This window comes from Tauraco erythrolophus, chromosome 7 (assembly GCF_009769465.1).
Source record: "Tauraco erythrolophus isolate bTauEry1 chromosome 7, bTauEry1.pri, whole genome shotgun sequence".
NCBI lineage: Eukaryota > Metazoa > Chordata > Aves > Musophagiformes > Musophagidae > Tauraco > Tauraco erythrolophus.
In genome coordinates, this window is record NC_141471.1 from 10544299 (window position 1) to 10563823 (window position 19525).

At 37.2% G+C, this 19525-nt stretch overlaps 1 protein-coding gene across 1 annotated transcript in view; it reads right to left on the reverse strand.

Moving 5' to 3' along the window:
- The window catches only part of PTPRN2 (protein tyrosine phosphatase receptor type N2), a 683076-nt gene that overhangs the window by 393322 nt on the left and 270229 nt on the right, over window positions 1–19525 (reverse strand). The window contains exons 7-9 of the mRNA XM_086614526.1: window positions 14309–14563; window positions 12914–12954; window positions 10717–11087 (exon numbers count right to left, since the gene is read on the reverse strand). Coding sequence (XP_086470652.1) covers window positions 10717–11087; window positions 12914–12954; window positions 14309–14563 — 667 coding nt within the window. The remainder of the gene's footprint in view (window positions 1–10716; window positions 11088–12913; window positions 12955–14308; window positions 14564–19525) is intronic.

Sequence of the window (19525 nt, forward strand, 5' to 3'; positions counted from 1 at the left end):
AGGAGAAAAGAGGGTCCCTGGCACTGCCTCCTGGAGGTTGAGACTCAGTGGCCTTCAGATATAAACAGCCAAGATTTAAAATGTGAATGGTAGCTTATCATTGATGTGGTCTCAGTCGGCGATCACAGCACTTTTTCAGCTCAGAGAAGCTGAAAACAATACTAGGAAAGCTTTTATTTTAAGGACATAGTTAATATTTTTTTTTCCTTTTCTCTTTTCTCATTTTTTCCTTTTTTTTTTTTTCTGCTAAGATTAGTAAATATTTTAACAAATAACATAATTGGAAACTCAGTTACTGAAGTATGAAATAGAAGGATGTGAACCTCTTTGTGTGCAAATTTCAGAAGTAACTGAACTATGGAAGAGCTGCTGATGTCATCACAATAAACAGATGTAGCTTTACCAAGTTTACTCAAGAGATATTTCACTCCCCTCTTCCCACTGACTCCTGTCTCCTGGGAATTGACTTCACAGCACTTTTTAGCACACCACCACCACTCTTCTCTGACCTGAAAGGTCACTCACCAAACCTGGCTGACTTGGCTGCTAGCTACCAACATCTGAGCCATGTGCTCTGCAATCCTGAGGAAAAAAGTCACATTTGCCTTAAGAAGGGTTAAATGATGTATGGTGTCAGCCATGCATGCCCCATTGAAGGAGTGAGTGCTCCTGACACCTTAGGTAGCACAAGGCATGTCAGAGAAGACATGGCAACACAGTGACATGACTCTCCCATTCTCATCACATTGGCAACCACCATATAAAGCTATAGAATCCAGCCGTCTCCAACTCCTACTTCTCTTTTTCTAGACACAAAGGAAGTTTCACTTATCACAAGAAAGATGCATATTATCCATACAATGGAGAAGAAACTAAGACATTGGAGTGGTTTGCTCCAGGTCACAGCCCTTGGGAGGCAAGGACTACAGGGAACATTTTAACATCAAAGTAATTTACAGTGTTGCCATTAAATTCTTTCTGAGCCTACCAAGCCTAAAAAAAACCATTTAGACACCAAAATTGTATTTATTTCTCTTGTCTGGAAGTGCCCCTGAGAGTAACTCATCTGATGATCTATAACGAAAGTCCTGTCACTAATGCTTCAAGTCCACAGTGTTACAACAGCCTGCCTTGTCTGTCTGAGTTTGAGTCTTGCCGTGTTTTAGTGTAGTTTCATACATCCTGAAGCACATATTCCCAGTAAAAACTTAGAGGGGAATGTATTTCAGCACTAAATGGATTTAATTTGGTTTGAATGTGGTCTGTGCCTCAAAGTTAGTTAAATAACGATTAATTTTTTTCAGTGGTTCACATTTATTCAGAATTCATGAAAGCAAGCAAATAACAGAGCTGCTCACGGGATTGTCTGAGCTGCCTGACTTCACAGCGCTGTTACCGTAACCATTTTAAGGACACTGCAATTCTATTGCATTGGGCTGCAGTTTCTTTCTTCTGTGCTTATTTCCTCAAAGGCTTTATTAGCCATAAAACCTTTTTAAGCTTACTTCTGTTTCGACAGCTCAGCAAATTTCCACTTTCTGTAATTTTTTCCCTCTTTTCCCACCACCAGTAAGTGTGAATTTAAACCTCTTAATACAGACAGATTCAAGCCCAGACCAATTTGTAACACAGATGACACTGGGTAAAAATCAATGGCAATGGTCAGGCTATGAAGGTCAGAGGAGATAACGGCATGACAGAAACATGAGAGTGATACAGGAGTGGAGCAGGATCAACTCTCTAGAGTTACGATGGAAGTGTGACACTGTGCCAGCCTGTACTTGCGTTTCTTCAAACACGCACCACCTCCAGCTGTGCTAATGGCAGCCAATTCATACAGATGCTTTGTCACTAGCAGCAGCACGGAAATAATGGCAATATTCTGTGCCAAAATTCTGATATCCTCCTTTCTGAGGCTGACAGGGACCTCACCAAAGTACTCCCTAATGCATTTTAAGCTGAATGTTAGAAACAGTGCAGGAGTCCACTTGTCGTGAACCCTGAGTCTTGGACGCAAAAAAGCCTTCAAAACGCAAAATTGATCTTTCATATCAAATTGTTCTTTTATACCAGCAATTAATAAATGAGATTGAGGAAAACTGATGACACACATTTTAATCCACTTCAGACTTTTCAGTTTTTTCCCTTCCTTCATATCTTTGCTCTTCCTTCAATGCAGCTTAAAGCTCAGACTGATTTATAATGTAAATGGTTTCCAACAATGTAGTGTTAAATGAAAGAAAGTACAGAAATAAAATTTTCTGAAAGACATCCAAACTTTAAAGACTTTAAAACTGACTTTTTATAAAAATCATTCTCCATATTATTAAGAAATTAACTCTAAATTTATTTCCATAGCAGATATACCAAGTCTTTAGATTGTGGCATACCTTCTTCAAACAAGTGCTAGTGGAAAGTTAGAATATCTATTTGAAAGAAAAATTAAAATATTTTCTCTGTTCTGATTTATTCTCTGTGTTCTGAGTTAGCCATTACTGATTTTCTACTTATGAAACTTCATTTGCATGAAATACAAATGATTTAGAGTGATATTAAAGTTATTTCATTCTGATTTTTAGTGGTCAGGTGTTAACATTGTCTGCATGCTCTCTGAGTTAAGAAATGACCCGAAATTGCCTTTTTATATCTGAGTTTCTCAGGATTGGTCAGAACAGCACGATGAAAAAGTACTGGCAGATAATAGACTGCATTATGATTCACTTTGCAGCATTCCCAGAAATTCTGATCTTTGGCTTTCTCCTTCTCACTCATTTCAAAAGCTTAAAAATCATCACTCTTTTGTAATGAACTACATGGTAATTACCCTAAAACACTGTGATACACTAAGAGTACTGACCGTATGGCACTGTGAGATACTGCAGCATCTCAGGGTTTTAGTGGTTACTGCTGTTCATAAAACGAAGCACAGCTCCCAGCCCCATTCCTAGTCCAGGGGTATGCAACACGCAGCAGCCTCAGTGGTTACAGGTGTACAGCCTGGAGACAGCACAGAAACCTGGACCTGCTCACAGAGAGGTCGTGAAGGACCTGCACCAGCTGCTGTCCCAAAAGAGCCAGCACGTGAGATCCGAACAAGGGATGCTAACGCGGCACAGAAGGCATGGAAAGATAGAAATGGGAATGTCTGGGAATGTCTGTTCTGGGAAACTAGGCCAACAGTCATATCTGTTCAGCTAAGCGGAGAGGTACAAATGTGAGCTAGTCCTTGTGGCACTACTGGGGACTCCAGGCGCACTCCTACGATTACCTGCTGCCTTTCATCGTTTCAAGGGACCAGAGTGATTCCTCTCCATTACTGTTCCCAGAGTAACAGATCAGCTGGTCACCAGCTACATCAATTCAAAATTTTCCTCTGTTGTTCCCCTAGAGCTAAAAACACAGAGCTTGCCCTGATAGAAAGCAGAAGAAAACATCTGGGGAAGTGAAGTTCTAGGAGGAGGGAAAGACGGACACTTGGAAGGACTCTTCGCTTGTAAAGTGATCTACATCTGGATGTGAGAATCATATTCTGTGATAATATATTTCAACAGATTTTGAAAGCACAAAGGCTAAGGCCATCAGAAGTAGAACAGACTATCATCTTATCTCTGCACATACAACAAATAAGAAGAAATTAAAAATATTCAAAGCTGAACTTTTGTATTGAAAAATAAAAAGTAAATATTGCTCTCTATGGCAAAGCTACAGTAACTGGTGTTTTTCTCTTTTTTTTTTTTTTGCGCAAGAATAAGATGTAGGAAACATCATTTTCCTGTGGGAATATATAATATCAGAATCAAGGCACTGAAGCACTAATGTGGGGGATATGATCTCTGTCACTTTCTAAGTATCAGAAGGAATCTGGAGGCTTAAAGAGGGAAAAACGATTTAATGTACAGAAAACTCAAGGGAGTGTGAATGATTATATGGGAAGAGTTAGCCAAGAAAGGTTCTAGATTTATGGCTCTCCACCAGTTATGGTGCTGAGACACAATGACTCTACTGTACAAATTTGTAGGCAAATATTTTCCATCCCTATTATTTAGGTACGGGCTCAAGTTACCTTATCAGAAGCAAAACTTTTGGCTTTAACTGCAATAATGGACAATTATGACACTTGTTTATACATGGGTGGAGATTGCTACGGAAAGTGAAAAAGTGAGGGATAAAAATTTTACATTTAACCTCTTTTTTTTTTTTTAATGTGAGCAATGCTGTCCCTTGCTGATTTTAACAGACTTTAGTATCAAGAGCTTTTCTCCTTTATGTATGTTCGTAATTTCTGCTAGTTTTTTAAGCTAATTGTAGAAGTTAAGAATATGCATAAATCTTTTTCCCTTGATAAAGTGCACTTGCAGGTAGAACAACAATTTCAAAGAGGACATTGAAATACGCAGAGAAGGTCAAATCAGTGTTTCTGTTGGTATACATGTATTAAAGGACAAGAACATTTTGTTATTATTTTCTAAAAAAGAGCTGAAAAGCCTCATGGAATACAAAAGCTTGGAGTCTAAGAAACATCAAGACCTCCCAGTAACAAAGAAGAATAAAAATTTGCCCTGTTTCATTGCTGTAGATGTTGTGATTAATTTTCTCCTATTTATTTTAAATTTAATTTTTAAATGCAATTAAAATGCACTAAATATTATAAACTGGTAGGGGAAACAAATAATTAAGATCAAAAAACCACAATGCTTTAATGACATGCCTAGCAAAACAGAAAACTTGGGGAATAAACCAAGAGTTCCGTAGAAACCAGCTTCAGGGTCCTAACCTGAACACCATCCTACGGAAAAGTAATCATTATATGCAAAGCAGTATCATTTATCACCTTTGCAAAGGTGGAGAAATAATATCAAGCATTTGGAATTAACCTAACCCTTCAGCACGTTAAATGAGTAAGACTATTCATATTCCATAGCAATTTTATACTACGAACAGAAGATCCATTTTCAGCTTTTCACAGCATCTGAGCAGAATACCAGCTACCTCAAATTAAATGCATAGAAACACAGGTAGGATCCAATTAAGCTAACATGTTGTGAACAGATTTACAGCCTATATAATTTTACACCGACAGTCTGGAACTGAGAGTTAACATATGAGAAAACACGAAATATCCAGGAATTGACTAATACAACAATTGCCAAAGTTGGCTTACAAGTTAACAGAGCTGCCATGAGCTGTCTGTGATCTTATATGAAAAACTTCAAGCACATGCATTATGATAAATCACAAAACAGTATAAGTTCCTCCACACTGAGTGTCCAAGCATGACTTCAGAGAAGCATGACTTGACTCAAAGCTCAAAAGACTATGATAAGCAGTGACACAAGAAAAACTTTCTACTCACAAATTAGGATTTTTCTTAGTGCATTTAAGTCCAACTACCCAATCTCGTATTTAAGAAATTGCTCAGCAGCTGGACTATTTCAGCTGCTGAGCATGCAGCACCTTGCACTTAGTATTACTGGACATGGTAAGAACTATATGTTCTGGAAAGTCAGGCTTTGGTTTCTTCATGAGGAACTCAGGAGGCTAAACATTATTTAAGTGTTTTCATTGTGGGATCTTGGCCCTCAACTTAGAGCATATCCTGCCAGACAAATGGGAGTGTCAGCACTATTTCCAACTAAAAAAAAGCTTTCCATACTTGGAGAACTAGAATTTCAGAAAACAGGAAGCGTTCTTTGGTCCAAAGACAAAGACTTCTTCGATTTGAGAGCTCACATTTATGTAACCCCACTATAAGAGAGGTATTTTGTAACTACGGCCAAAGTAGCATACAAATCAAAATAATATCCTGTAGACAACTTTGTTTTATAAGATTACTTTAGAATTTCAGAGCTAAAATTAGCAAAAACAGTTCAAAGCAGGTACACTGAGAAAGAAACAAACCTCGTTCACACAAATCCTACAGCGGTAGAATACCGATTTTTTGAACGAGAAAAGAGTAAACTAAGTAAATCACCCAATTTGATTGGTTTCTCAGCATAATAAAGTGCTGAAGCAGCACAGTGGAGGATTTGCTGGACAATTTTCTACACTGAAACTGTCAATTCATTCTGAAGCTTAGTGCTGATGGATATTATGGATTGGTATGGATTGCACTGCTCCAACCATCTGAAAGGTCACTCGACAAACACAGCAGGAGTGACCTATTGTTCTTGCCACTGACAATCAGGCTGCGTTTTGACAAGTCTTTAAACTATCACAAATCTTTTCTTCAAGTATTACAGGGAGATGTTTATCTTCGCTTTGTGGCACAATTAAAAGCTGGCATCTTAGGAGTTCACTGAAGCAGTCTTAACATATCCTTGGGTCACACTTGCAAAGCCATGGAAATCTGAGAATCTAATAGTGAATGGATCACCCCTGACATCTGTCAACTCTACCACTGAGTATAATCTTTTCAGTTCCATTTTCAGATCAGAAGGTGAAAAGAACTCAAGCTATTATCCCTGCTGTACAAATATGTTGGAATACTTCCCTTTCTCACCAAAAGACCACTGCTTCAGATGTAAAAATGATTTTGCTGCTCCAAAAAACAATGGCAAATAAAAATTGATAATAAAAATTCATGAGTTGAAACTATGACCTATTGCTTTATGCAGGAAGAATAAAAACATGCAAAGACAGTAGTATTGGAAAATAAATCTCTCTCATGTTGCATTTTGGCATTTCATTTCATGTGCACAATTTAGGAGTGGACTAAAAACACCCACTTAAATCATAATTTTAGGTTTATAACTGTAAATTTCCTAATGCCTGCAAGAAAGATATTTCACATATGAATTTGACTAACACTCAGGCTGTTGGAAAGATATATCTCATGTCTACCTTTAGGTCCAGCTTCCTCTCTATTTAAAATAGAGAACTTGAAAAAAGCATAAAGATCTAAACACAAAATATCAAAGAACAGTTGTGAAATCAATTTCCTGAGTACTTACAGACTACAGTCACCTCTCAAACAGGAGTGATTTTAAGCTAACATAAAGATCTGACTAGGAATAGTTCCAGCCCCTTTGCTTCGCTATGTAAATATAACATGTATGTACACATATATAAATGTGTATCATGCACCAAGCCATTTATTAATAGTATTTATTTAGTACAAACAGCTGGAAAGTGTTTTGGTACAAAACCTTAATGATACAGGCAGCTCACTAAAGAAATGTTCCTTAAATGGACATTAAAATCTCTGTTCTGTGCAGTGATAGTTATCAAACATCCCTTTCTCTATCATCTCTCCCTCAAGAAAAAGTACAATTGGAGCAACATTCATGAAAACAAGTCCTACTGAAACTCTTGACTACACTGATCCAGTTGCTCTCTAAGGCCACTTCATGTACTAAAGAAATGGTTGTGGGAGATGCTAGTACATAACAGATCTCTCAACTGCTGTAGAAAGTATTTCACTGTTCCTGCAGAGTGGACAGGTCTATTTTTAGCATGTGGAATTTCCTGAACAAGTTTTGTTATTCTTACAAAATTCCAGGATATGTAAACTTTGTTTTGCAAAATATAGAGTTTTCATTTTACTCTTATATTTCAGATAGACCTATTCAAAACAAACAAATTCGACAACAACAAGAAATTAAACCCATATATTCTGAAGTTGAAATGCTGACGAGAGTCAAACCACTGAAAAGTTACAAATCACTGACTAAGAACCCTGAAACACAATCTTTTTGTTGCAGATGAATACAAGATAATCCTGGTACAAAATAAATTTTTCTTTAGTTCAACTCAATCAGTTAATTCTCATTGACAATTAACTCATTCTAGGTGAGAACTGAAAACAAGTATGAAAGCTTATTCACTTTTTCTCGGCAGTGAGCTTGAAGAATCATAGAATCATAGAATGGCACAGGCTGGACGGGACCTCAGAGATCATCTAATCCAACCTCCCTGTCATGGGCAGGGACGCCTCTCAACTAGATCAGGCTACTCAAGGCTCCGTCCAACCTGGCCTTGAACACCTCCAGGGAGGGGGCATCCACAACTTCTCTGGGCAATTTATTCCAAAGTCTTACCACCCTCATACTGAAGAATTTCTTCCTAAGATCTAATCTAAATCTGTTCTCCTTCAACTTAAACCCATTTCCCCTTGTCCTATCAGTGGACACTCTTGTAAAAAGTCCCTCCCCAGCCTTCCTGTAGGTTCCCTTCAGGTATTGGAAGGCAGCTATTAGGTCCCCCTGAAGTCTTCTCTTTTCAAGGCTGAACAATCCCAGCTCCCGCAACATGTCCCCATAGGTGACATCGAGTTGGACTCAAAGTGCTAAGAATGTAGTGAAGAGTTTTCAGTTAAGTTTTCTGAATACAGATAGTACGCGCTAGTTATCATTAAAAACTAAAATTGTTTTGATAAACATATTTTAAATTCAAACCACTTAAAGTAGTTTCATCTAACTCATTGCAAATTTTTATTATAGTTTCTGAGCATTTTTAATAACATGTCAATGTTTATCTAAAAGCATGTTGCCCAAAAGTTACTAAAATTGTAATAATCTAGTATATAAGAAAAGTATTTTTTGACTTTCTGTTACTGAGAATAGTAAAGAAGTCAAACAAATCTATGACAAATTGTGTATATGGAGTCCTCTAGAACCAAGAATCTTTGGAGAAATGACCTTATTCAGCAAGTTTCATTGAATAATAGTAGATATAATTTGAGGAAAACCCATCAGCAGGGGACTAGCTAGGAAGAAAACCAGATAAGATGCCACAGTGAAGATTTTACATGCTATGAAGACTGAAAGTCAGAATGTCTCCCATTACATAGAGTTGGGAAGGCTCTAAGCTTTTAGAGAATTTATGAGCCAAATAAGTCTGGATGGCCAAGAGAGATGGTGTCATTAAGATACTGTTGGATATAAAGGCATCTTCCAGAGCGACGTGAGTTAAGAACTGGGGAAAAATCTTCTACTGCTTCACGTAGAAGTCATAGGCAGGAACCAAGAGATGTGGTTAAACTAGGGCATATCATCAATTTCTAGTAGACTGGTTTCAAAAACACAGAAGGAGACTCCCGAGTGCCCCTTGGCAAAAAACAAACAGAACTGTAATCTACCTGAAGGACTAAATTATGACCTAGACAAAAAACTGGAAGAACACCCTGTAATAACTAGCTTTCTCTTGGAAGACATTCTTGAGAATAGTGAGCCTGCAACAGGAACCAGTCAATGAAAATGAACATTACCGGAAAACAACTGAAAAGTGTAATTGCAAAAAACAGTTTAAAAATGATTAATTAAATCCAAAGCACTTGGTCATTAAATAATGATTAACAGTGGTTGCTGACACACAGACAAGTTAACAGAAGTATGAGGACCTTAAATTATTTGGGACTTTCCTTAAAGCAAGTACTTTGAAACTCCTAAAAGGTCTAAATGCTAGAGCTGGGTTTCTTTAGAAAGTGAATAAAATTTAACACTAAAATGTTAAAAGTAAAACTCAGAATGCAAGATGATAGCAATGCAAAGTTCTGTTGACATAAATCTCATCCCTACTATGTCCTCACAAGGTGATCCCCTTCCTTCAGCATCTCTCATTCCAGTAAACTAAGTCACTTTCATTTTCTGCAGGGTACCCTGAGTCCTTACGAAATATCTTCCTTTCATTATCTCTGAGAAGTGTGTGTTTGTTCTTTACTTTTTGAGAAGTCTCTATCTCTGTCTCTGATGTTTGCAGGCGGCCGAGCCTCAGCTTTTACTCTCCTCTCTTCTGCCTGTCCCTCCATGCACTGTATAAAATCTCTTCCCCTCAAATGGCCTCCTTTCTTCGTGATCCCATCTTTCTCAAGGGTAGCCCCTGGGAGAAGGCGAACAAGGAGCTGTCCTCTGATACCCAGCCACATACATTTCAAAGCAACACAGTGTGGTAAAAACAAGAATCCCCCACAATCCTATTGCCTTCGATCCCATTAATAAATTTGAGACAGTCAAAAGAATCAATCCATGCTACTGAAGTGTCTGTCTCAGCTTCTCTATAATGCTGGGCAGAGATTTGTAAGCCCATCCTAGAAATTCTTAATTTCTCACAGAAGATGAGTCAGGATTACTAACCAGACAGAACACTTCTCACAGGAGGGAAAAGGATGTAAAAGTGCCCACATTGTTCTAAACTCTGAAACGTTCCCATAATAAACTGTGTATCACTAGGGGAAGAAAGCTGTCTTTTGAAAGTACAATATGAAATGTCAAATTCATTAGTGACATGACCTGAAATCATTAGGTCTTTCTTTCTAAACGAGCTGCATATGTGATGTTTGGATTCCTATATGTGTTATTTTCAGATCAAAATGAAACCACAGAGAAAATATTGTGCTTTATTATTGTGTGTCATTTTTTGAAAGAATGACTCAGACATTGATATTTAGGCTACTTTCAACTCAAGTATTTAAAGCCTGCATCCCAACCATAAGCACACTTACTGACATATTGGAAGGTCACTGGAACACGAGAAGATAGGGAGAGGTCTAAACAAAGACCTACAAACTAAATATCTTCCGCATTGGAGGAAAAGCAACTGCAAGAAAACAGAACTGTTTTCTTGTATTTTCATCAAAGTACTGAACAGGTTCCAAAGTTTCAGATGTATTAAAAATCAGGCCTGTGGCATTTTCCTCTTGTACATTCATATTTCATTAAGTGCAACGACTTTATCTTTTCTCCAGTTAAAAATGCCATTCAGATTGGCTGCTGTACTTACTCTTTTGCTGTCACAATATAGCCGTAGTCTTTCTCCTCGGAAGCCTTCACTTCCAGTTGTAAGCCTTGTCCTGTATTTTTCTGAGGCTCTTCATAGGAGTTTCCATCCTGTATTAAAGCATTCTTAATCCAGTAGCGGGTCTCGCTGAGGTCTTTGGAGTCAGATTCACTGTTCTTTGCACCTGTCAGCTCCCTTGAGAAAGTCTCACTTTTTACATTTTCCACACCAGCATTTATTTCTTCTGAGGAAAAGTCAGTGTCTTCAGATTTCTTAGTTTCTGTCTTAGTAGATTCTTCAGATTTAAGGTCTTTAAGTGTATTTTCAGGTAACGCATTCTCATTCAAGAACTTAACTAGTTTTGCAGTGTCCTCCTGTATTAAAAGAATACAATTATTTATAAAACTAAACACAGCTATGTTATAGTGAACTAAACCTGGATGTAATCTTTCAAACTCTTATTGATATGATAGAGTCTATTCATACAAATATCACATGGTCATTTTCTTAATTTCTATATGCTGTCAGGTTACATAAGAACATAATGCTTATTCAGTAATGATAAAAGAGAATTAAATTATGCCACTGCACTTTTCAATAGTTTTAATAAGGGCAAAGAAATTCTATAGTTAACAGTTACTTTCTTCTTCAAATATCACAGAATCTAGCTAGCCTTTTCTGTCTTGAACAGTTAGAAGCAAACGCTGATGTTATTCTCATAGTGTTCATTTTAATGTGTCTGTGTGTTTAAGTATTGATGAGAATAAAACTTTGGTTTTCATAAGCTCATGAAAATGAGAAATAATAGAAATATCCATCAATATGCTTAAGTGTTGAGACTGGAAACATGCATAACTCTTGGGTCTCACAAGTCACAACACAGGAAAGAGAACAGGTATTATGTGACAAATTATATTTCTCTTATTCATCGCTAGAAATTGTGACAAACTGTGAGTGATCCACTAAGCTAAACATATCACAAAAAAAAAACCTGCCTAATAAATCAAAAGAATAAGCAAATGAGCAATAGTCAAAACACATGTCTGTTAGATAGTTTCATTATGGAAGTTTATCGCAGTCAAGCATTTGGGAGGAAATGATGGCTAATGGGTACTTTGTGCTCTGTGTCACAATATATTCTTTTCTATCACATCCCCTGTTCAAACTGTCAGTAAGAAATTTGTACATGGGATCCTCTGTAAGTCTATTGTGAATGCAGTGCTTCATTCCTTAAAGAATTTCATGTGGGTGGTTAAAGCTCCTGCCTCATTGTCCATTTGTGTGCTTTCCTTGCTAGGTAGAAAGGTAGTTACTAAAGAGATTTTGCTCTGAACACAAGCAGGTTTGTCCATTTACGAGTCTTGCAGTGTCAGCTTTTGATAGAGTATATAGTAGGAGAAGTTTCATGGGAGTTTTAAAAAATTTTTTTTTCAGATTTTCCTTCTCTGTGCAACCTAGAAAAAGAACGATGTGTACACCTCAAAATGATTGAATATTGGACATAAATCTATAGGATATGATTCAAAGTTTATGAGGAATATTGTAAAAGTAATCTGGATTAAAATCCCAAATTTTATGTTACCATCTAGGGTACAAATTTAACGCCTAGAAACACCTCTAATGCCTTTTGAAACACCTCCCATATTCGATGATTTGCAAGAGTTAATGGTAAAGTGAAGAATGACAGACCCCATGAAAGGAGAGGGAATTTGAAATCCTCCCACAAACACATGCCTTCAGAGGGAATAAGTTTACTTATCTGCTCTGAAAATTTGAGAGATTATCTGAGCAAGGATGCTTACATTCCGCAGAACTAAGAGCCAAAGGAGAGGTGAAAGAAGGGTGTTTCCAAGACCACCTCAATACTCAAAATTTACTAACCTGAGGAAAAGCCTAAATTTGTCTGAACTTTGGGATCTGTTATGAATTCTATTTATGAATTGAAGAAAGGCAAAACAAGACTTGATTTTGGCTTTTTGAACTGCAAAACTCATTTTGGTTAAGTTTTAAACAAATGTTCACTTAATATTTCAATGCATCAACAACAATACGCCTATGCTGTGATATTGAATTACATATTATATCCACACAAGACACAAAACAAGTCTGCTGTTTCAGAAATGTGTTTTTGACCTTCACTGCATATAAACCTGATACTCTGAGATGGAATAATTGTTTTGGTAAAATACTGGTACTCTACCTCTTTATCAGTTCTCGCACTGGCTTCATGCACTCCATTGTCTGTAGGATATGAAAAGCACAAATACATAGTTATGAAGGGAAAACATCATATATGGAACAAACACTGCTTATAGGCTGCTTTGTAGTGGTGGCCTTTTCATGCAATTTAAACATTAAGACATCAAAGCTGAAAGGGCAGAGTAAAGAGCACTGTATAATTCAGTATTGTTATTCTAACCCCACTTCGATAGCAAATTAATGCGAGATCAATAGACAGAGTACTTCAAGAGCCAATGTAATAGTGTTATTTTGCTAATTAAGTGTCCAATCTTCATATCAGTTTATCAATATCTAAGAAAAAACACAATAAAATGTCTCTAGCTAGCTGAATGGAAATTTACATTAAAGAAAAAGGAAACATATACGTCCCTCATGCACATTCTGGTAGAAGGTGAGGACTTATTTCAATAGATATTGTCTACCAAAACCGTGTTACGGTTTAACTACAGTGATGATGTGCAGTCACATCATTAACCTCAGTCAAATAATGATGGCTTTTTGGTTTATGAACTGAGTCTTATTCATCTCTCCCAGCATGATTCACGACAAACCCTTTAGTCTGCTCATTTTAATCTACAAAAAGAATTGGCAATTAAAATAACCAGAATATCCCTAACTACTAAAGATTTCAATATACTACCATGAAAAAACAGGAAGTTAAAATCACTATTTGTCACTTATATCATATGTTTTTGGTGTCTTAAATATCATAACATTACTAAAATAGAGAATGAGTAAGTTATAACTTATGTCCCACTGTGGTATCAACTCATTAATGGCAATTACTGTAGCTCCTGAATCTGCTTCACCAGGAAAACATGTGTTGGGACAGAAGCAAATAACAATAATAACTCTTATTTCCCTAAGCAGGAAAGAGAATGAGTAGTTTCCTACCTGTACATGTCTAAGACTTATTCCATGAGTAATTGTGGTACATTAAAGAATGATTGTCTGTAAAACACAATTTTTCCCCCCACATATTTCAAAACACGTTCTTGGAATATAGTCATTTTTCATTATCATTTTGTTTAAACATCTCGTTTTCAAGAAGGGGAAATTAGACCATACAGCATAAAGCAATTTGCATCTCAATATAATTGGGTGTGTAGGTTTATCTTGTTTGTGAAGCTTGAAGACTAAGGGTTCACAAAAAGATACATTTTTGACAAATAAAGTATCTGCTGTAAAAACAAAACAACAAAGCTAAAATTATGCAGGCCTTCAGGGAAAAATAAAGAAACTTTCCCTCTTGTCCTCTTCAAAACTGATTAAAATAAGTCTAGCACTATTGTGAAACAATAAAGGAAAATTAGAGTAGCTATCTTTTGCTGTAGCTAACTCTTAGAATTAATACCTGGTATATTAACACTGTTTTCCATTAATTCAGTTTGAATCTCTGCCCTTCCTTGAGCACCTCCTTTCTCCATTTGTGCTTCTGTTTGGTCTTCTTTAGTTTTTCCAGCACCGTCCTCTGTTTCTTGCTGTATGTCAACCGTTTGAATTGCATTGGCGATAGTATCAGCAATCTCATCCAGTTCTGTTGAGCTGAGATTCTCCACATTCACCTGGTGTTTCTCTAGGTCCTTCAATACATCTTTAATAAGTGTCTCTGGATCACAAAACAACATAAACACAAGATTTAGCTGCATACATGAAGCACATGTGCTTGTATCAGTAAGTATCTTTCACATTTCCTAAAAGTTAGCTTTTCCTTCACGGAGTGCTTCTGTTTTCTGAAAGAGTGCATACACATTCACGCTGCCATCTTTACAGAAAACACAGTATTACAAATGGATGTTACAGTTTATGACAAAACGAATCCACGTCAGGCACTGGGGGACTTATGTCACTACAGCCCAACCAGTTGTCTTAGAGACAGGGGTATAAACCAATCGCTTTTTCTTTACAAGAAAAGCATTGTTTCCTAGTCTAAATCGACTCAAAACACTGAAGACAAGTGTCAAGGCAGCTTAACTTTTTTTAGCTGCACTAAGACAGAGCAAACGACACTACTGTTTATTAGAGATCAGGTTTCTTTAGTGATTTGCTTTTTGCGAGGTAAATATCAATACAGAAACCTGGAAAAAAAAAAGTCAGATATTTTGTCTTTCAATCAAAACGTTCCTCTTCAATTAGAAGTGGATATGGATATATGTCCATTACATACATGGATATGTAACGGACAAACCTTCTAAATTGTATTAATTTCTCTTGGAAAATATGTTTTGTGAACTATACCGTTTTGGTTTGTCAGCTATGTATGTTTTATCAGCCACATTGAAGAAAGAAATGTTAAGATGACATTCCAGGACAGGAAAAGCAAATAGACTTATATTTTAGGGAAAAAACAAAACAAAGAAAAACAAACCAAAAACCAACCTTGATGTGAAAAAAGTTTTGAAGATTAGGAAATTCAAGGACAACGGATGTTAAAGAAGAAGACGTAACATAACAGCTCTTCAGGGAAGGTACTTTCCTGACTGTGTACATCTTTCAGTGCCATTCTGTTTAATTTCAAAACTCAGTCTAATGTCCCTCATAGTATGAGACGCTGAATGTAGGGCTTATTCTACCATCCCAAAACCATTTTCAGTCATGCCTCTGTTCTGCTTATTCATGCTGATCAGGAATTTAGCATACATATGCATATGCATGCAAGCAAGAAAACCCTTTCACATAAGTAGTATCGTGTAAGAAGAGGAAGATACAGACTGCTTTTAAATCTCTGTTGAATGTATGAACTTATACACGAGCAATTTGAAGGCAACATCCAACCTTTTTTCTTACAGTAACATTCTCCATGTTAAGCCCTGTCATGGTCATGTTCATCATCATCTGTAAACAAGACTTTGGGACCATGCTGTCAGCTTTCAGGCTTGCGTAAAGGTGAATTAAAAAGTAGACGTGCAAAGGGCAACACACTGCTAGAAAAGGGCTGAAGAGAAGGTTTTGCTTCTCACAGCAAAGGAGGAAGAAGCAGTTAGAGACTAGGAAAGAAGTAGTTAAAGGCATTTCTGCTCCAGGGAAGAGGCAGCAGAACATCTGTGATTTTGCAGGGAGTCAAGAAAAAAGGATTATTTGTTATTGGGAAAAGAAGTCAAGACCTTGTACACATCTGTCAATTTTGGACCCCACGACGTTAGCTGAAGAGGTTAGAGTCTGCAGCTGACCATCAGCTTCTCAGTGTATCTCAAAGCAGAGATTAATTTCCTCCAACCTGCCCTATAATTCACCTCCTAAACTAATGCAGTTTTCCCTAAACTAATTAGTCAATATGATCCAGCATAACTTAAGCCGTTTCAGTAGCAGGTTTACCCTGAGTCAGAGGGTTTTGACACATGAGGAAGGCGGTGCATTGATGTACTTTCTTTTCCAGGTTAAAAGGTTACATCTTTCCAATCATCCACCATGATGATATTGCAAAATTGTACTGATTTCTTTTAAAATTCAGCTGAGGTTGCATGCTGCGAACTTTTGAAATTTACGTACAAAAGCATAGTTTACACCTGCTGAAGTGCAACTATCAATAAAGAAGATAGGTTAAATATATGATGCTGCTTCAGACTGTGGCAGCCAACAAAGATTATGGTGCTGAAATACCAGAGTGCTTTGTATAGGAAAGCAAATGTTCAGTTACAAGAGTCAAAGACTTAATCTCACAACCTATGTCAAACTCTCTGGGCCAAGATATTTGGAAGCAGCAAAATTAGGACTGAATTTTGACGGAAGCAGAGTAACACTTCACAGAAAACATTTAATACTTTCATTTCCACACTTCATTGTATTATGTCCATACTCCATTATGAATTTAATAATATAGTAAAAACACAATGACTAAATGCTCTTGTTTAGGAAGGTAATCTATGACAGCAAATTGATGTAAACTGTAATAAAAGTTTTCACTAGACTCAATCACACCAAATTCAAGAAACTTTTTCAAGGAGTACAACTACCTGGAAGATGGCCATTTGGATAAGATGTTACACATAGCAGCAATGCAGGAAATTGAGCTGTAGGAAATACAGCCACTGTAACAACCTGGTGAAATGGAGGCCTACATAAAGAGTCTTGCTAACTTCATGAGGTTGCTGATATAATGTTAATACATGTCCATGTTAAATATAGATGTTTCCACTTCTTGTTATGGCAGTTGTCCATGTTTGTATATCATTTGCATATTATTGGATAAGGCTGATAGACAAATAAATATCAGTGCATCTATTTACAAACACCTTTGGGTAATTTAAGGAAATTATGATGAATTTATTAAAATCAGAAAACATTGTGGGAGAAAGACCAAAAAGCAGACAGGTACTGTCATGGCACATCACTTAAGCAGCACATAGACTTGAACATGCAGGTACCCATGGACAGCCCTTATTTCCTCGTGCTGACCCCTTTTAAACAGAATCAGCAACACTCAGTCATGTTTCACAGGGCTTGTATGGCAAACAAGATTTCTCCCTTAGCTCCAGCTTCCAAACTGAAAAAGGCAAGTTGCCTTCAGAGTGGCCTTGGAACCATGATGACAGTAAAGGCACATATATCTTAGATGACGTAATTTTTAGTATCAGCTTCACCAGTAGAATTCCCCTAGTAGGTAACAATAGCAGCTTAGCAAGGGAAAACAGCTTTTTATTGTACAGCATATAAATCAAGCTCCATACTCCCTTGACACAACTGCCAAAGCCAGCTTTCCTGACAACCAAATGGTGTGGCAGCAGTAACTTTGCTAGCAGTCCCACAGGGAGGTGGGTTGTCTTCTCCAATCACCCTATTGACCACATATTAGCTATCCTCAGTGTCATATGGATTGGTGACCACAGCTTTGCAAGACAGAGGATGTACAAAACCAGCTTTGCTCTATAAACATGGAAGTTTGTTATTTTTTGAAAAAAAGTCATCTGAATTACTAATTTTGTGACCTTTCCAAAGCAACGGAAAGATGTATTATGTAACATTTGATACATCAACAATGAGTAGACTAGAACAAATCACTTAAAACTTAGCCAAATTCTAAACATGGCTGGTGCAGAAGGCATATTAACAATCCCAGTACTGCACAGTGACTACAAAGGCAGTACCCACGCACATCACACTACTCCTAGACGTAACAGTTTCCAAATCTGATAGAAAAATAGCTCCACATTTCCTTCTCTTGTATTTCTCCCTCAGGGTGCCTTGTTAGCGAATTTACCTGCCTCTGTTTTGCAGCAATTCTCAGTGCTGATCTGCTCAGTACCTACTGGATTGTTCTCTCAGTCAAGTTCCTTTGTCTAATCCTGTGCCAGATGCCGCAGAGAACTGAGCTCACGCCACTGCCCCACATGCTTTCCAGTTTTCGAATTGTTCTGTGGTTTAGAGATCGTGAGAGAGAAACCCCTCGCAAGCATACAAAAATCCTGAAGCACCACAAAGATTGGAGAAGAGTTAAAAACAGAAAGAGACAGCATGGTCAGCCTGGCAAATCTGAATCCAAACCATCATCATTCCAATGGACAGCACTTTAAACAGAAATACGCTGGGGTCCATCCTCACCACCTCTTTATGAGAGTAGTAAGTGGCTCAAAAATACAAAAGAAACCATATTATTTCCTATTCTAACGATTCATAATTTTATGTCTATGCAACATTTAAAAGCTAATGCAATGGAAGAAGTTCCTACAGGGAACATTATGTATGTGAAGTCAAAGCAGTACAACCCAATGAATTGTGAAACATGTTATTCCCTCTAAGTGTTAAGCATTTTTTTCCCCGGTTGGCTCCTACCAGGAAAGGTGAAGTGGAACAGCTGGAGGATAATGAAACCAGCATGTGCCTAGTTTGTTTTGAGTCTAGCAACAAAATTGTCTAACCTGCGCAAGAGACTTACAGTGCCACCTGGATTTGATTTTACATTATAGTTCGTTCTTTGAAACCTATTATCTCTGGGCACCATACCAAGAATGCTTTCACGTCTGAGCATCCTTTAGATTGCAAGCATTATCCTTCCTCTGCTGCAACTTTGACATTTCTGTGTGTTTTGTTCTAAAAAAATCCACAAAACAAATCAAAGAACGTTAAACTTTATGGATGATAAAAACTACAGAAGGGATTCAATGGAACCCTCTTACATATTACCAAAATCCATTGGGATAGTGGTGACTACAGTGTAACAGATGTAACTGTTTGGCAATGGCTGAGGATCAATTCTTTCATTTTTCAGGTATTCTAAACCACTGGAATAACATCAATAGCTAGATTAGTTTAAAGAAACAATAAAGTGAATGAGAGTTATTTTCTAAACTCTACCTGATCCCTAGCCAGGATGTGAAGACCCATCTTATCTTACAAAGCAGTGCTTAAAGTGTATCACAGCATCCTGTGAGATGTTACACTCCATCTTCGTTTAAATACTTATCAAACTATCATGTAGAACAGAAATCAATATCTGGTAATTGCTAAATAGCATTAGTAAAAAAGATGAAAATCCAGCAAATGGGTTGTTTGTTACAGAACGTCCAGCCAAAACTAGACATAACCCCACCTTCTTGCATTATTCTGTGTCCACCTATCCACACAATTGACAGAC